At 42.6% G+C, this 1,660-nt stretch overlaps 1 protein-coding gene across 1 annotated transcript; it reads left to right on the top strand.

Moving 5' to 3' along the window:
• The first annotated feature begins 676 nt into the window (after positions 1 to 676).
• LOC119983422 (uncharacterized protein K02A2.6-like) lies at positions 677 to 1,138 on the top strand. The gene is made up of 2 exons (XM_038827109.1): positions 677 to 717; positions 829 to 1,138. Exons 1-2 carry the CDS (start codon positions 677 to 679, stop codon positions 1,136 to 1,138), a joined length of 351 nt encoding a protein of 116 aa, XP_038683037.1.
• Positions 1,139 to 1,660: the final 522 nt, after the last annotated feature.

The following is a 1,660-nucleotide window of genomic DNA, read 5'->3' as shown; positions in this document are numbered from 1 at the left end:
CTCTTGCTTTCTAACAAGTCCTCTTCTGCCTTAAGGAGGGCTTCTTCAAATTCCAATTCATTTGGAATTTACCCTTCTATTCCATTATGATTGTGTTGAGCCCTATCCTCCTCTAAATGAGGCAATTCCTCCTGTCTTAACACTTCCGGATCTTGAGACATGGTTTATCTCAAAGAACTCTTCGTTTCCCACGGACGATGCCAATTGTCGATACTAGATTTGCACCGAAGTATAAAATACGTATAAAGTAGAAAGCTTTAAGAAAATGACAACACAAAATTTACGTGGTTCGGCAACTTGCCTATGTCCACGAAGTCTGATCTTTTATTAAAATAGAGTGTCAAGAATCCCCCTACAAATGTGGGAATGATATGTATTCATAGGCCTTGCGGGTTTGTTAGTTGATGCAGTTATGTCAGTTCCTAAGATAATTTAACCGCCTTCAGTAACCTACTGTTCTAACTGCTCCTGCCTAATTGTAACCGTCGGATAACTGATCTATCTTGGAAGGTTGTTTGCATTTAGAGCAATTACTCAAGGCTTCTGGTGGTTGTACATGTAGAATGATGCTTTGCAGTAAGTGAAAAAATGTGAGAAGTGTCAGAAGTTCGCATTAATCCCCCACCAACCAGCTGGAGATCTTTGTCCTCTTATAAGTCCGTGGCCTTTTCGCCCAATGGGGGTTGGACCGCTTCGGCGAGCTACTGGCAATAGAAGGTTCTTGATTATCGCCACTGACTATTTGATGAAGTGGATTGAGGCTAAGCCTTTGGCAGCAATTTGAGAGATAGAAACAAGGAATTTCGTCTGGCAGAATATCATAACCAGGTTCGGAATCCCTCATGCCCTGATCAGTGACAATGGAACTCAGTTTTCCAACGCCAAATTCAAAGAATTCTGTGGAGGTTATAGGATAAAGAATCTCTACTCCACCCCTGCCTACCCACAGTGCAACGGTCAGGCAGAGGCATCTAGCAAGATCATCTTAGACGGAATTAAGAAGAGGTTGGAGTCTTCCAAAGGAAGGTGGGTAGAAGAACTCCCGTCGTTATTGTGGGCATACCGAACCACCCCTCGCAGGTCCACTGAAAAGCCCCATTTGTTTTGGCTTATGGAGCAAAAGTCGTTATTCCCTTAGAAGTAGGGCTTCCAACTCTCCGAACGTAGATGTTTGAGGAAGGCAACAATGATCTAGCAATGGAGAGGAACCTAGATTTACTACAGGAAAAAAGGGATCAGGGTATGATGCATCTGGCTGCCTACCAACAAGTGTTGTCCCTATCCTATAATAAAAATGTTAGGGCAATAAGCTTTGAAGTTGGAGACTTCGTCTTGCGAAAAGTCTTATCTCAGACTAAAGATCCAACCGATGGAAAACTGGGTCCGAACTGCGAAGGACCTTTCCAGGTCACAGCACGGGTCGGCCAAGGATCCCACAAGCTACGTAGACAAGATTACAAAAGTGTCCATGGAACTTGGAATATCTCCAACCTAAGGAGATTCTATGTGTAATGTCGATTATGGTTGTCTTAAGCCTTCGGCAACATATCAGCAATAAAATTTTTCTTTTCATCTAATTGTGCAGTTTGTTACTTGTTCAAACTTCAACTTTTAAGTATTTTAAGATTTAGCCGTGCAGTTTGATCCTTACTCAGGCTTC

Source organism: Tripterygium wilfordii, chromosome 18, assembly GCF_013401445.1.
Source record: "Tripterygium wilfordii isolate XIE 37 chromosome 18, ASM1340144v1, whole genome shotgun sequence".
In the NCBI taxonomy this organism is placed as follows: Eukaryota; Viridiplantae; Streptophyta; class Magnoliopsida; order Celastrales; family Celastraceae; genus Tripterygium; species Tripterygium wilfordii.
Note: the sequence above shows the minus strand (reverse complement) of the source record. Positions and strands in the feature narration are given on the sequence as shown.

What these genes read in the sequence shown, in the direction of transcription:
- LOC119983422 (XM_038827109.1), top strand. Translation starts at nt 677, where the DNA reads ATGGGGGTTGGACCGCTTCGGCGAGCTACTGGCAATAGAAG. An exon ending in CGAGCTACTGGCAATAGAAG is followed by an intron (nt 718 to 828) that starts GTTCTTGATTAT and finishes TATCATAACCAG; the next exon opens with GTTCGGAATCCCTCATGCCC.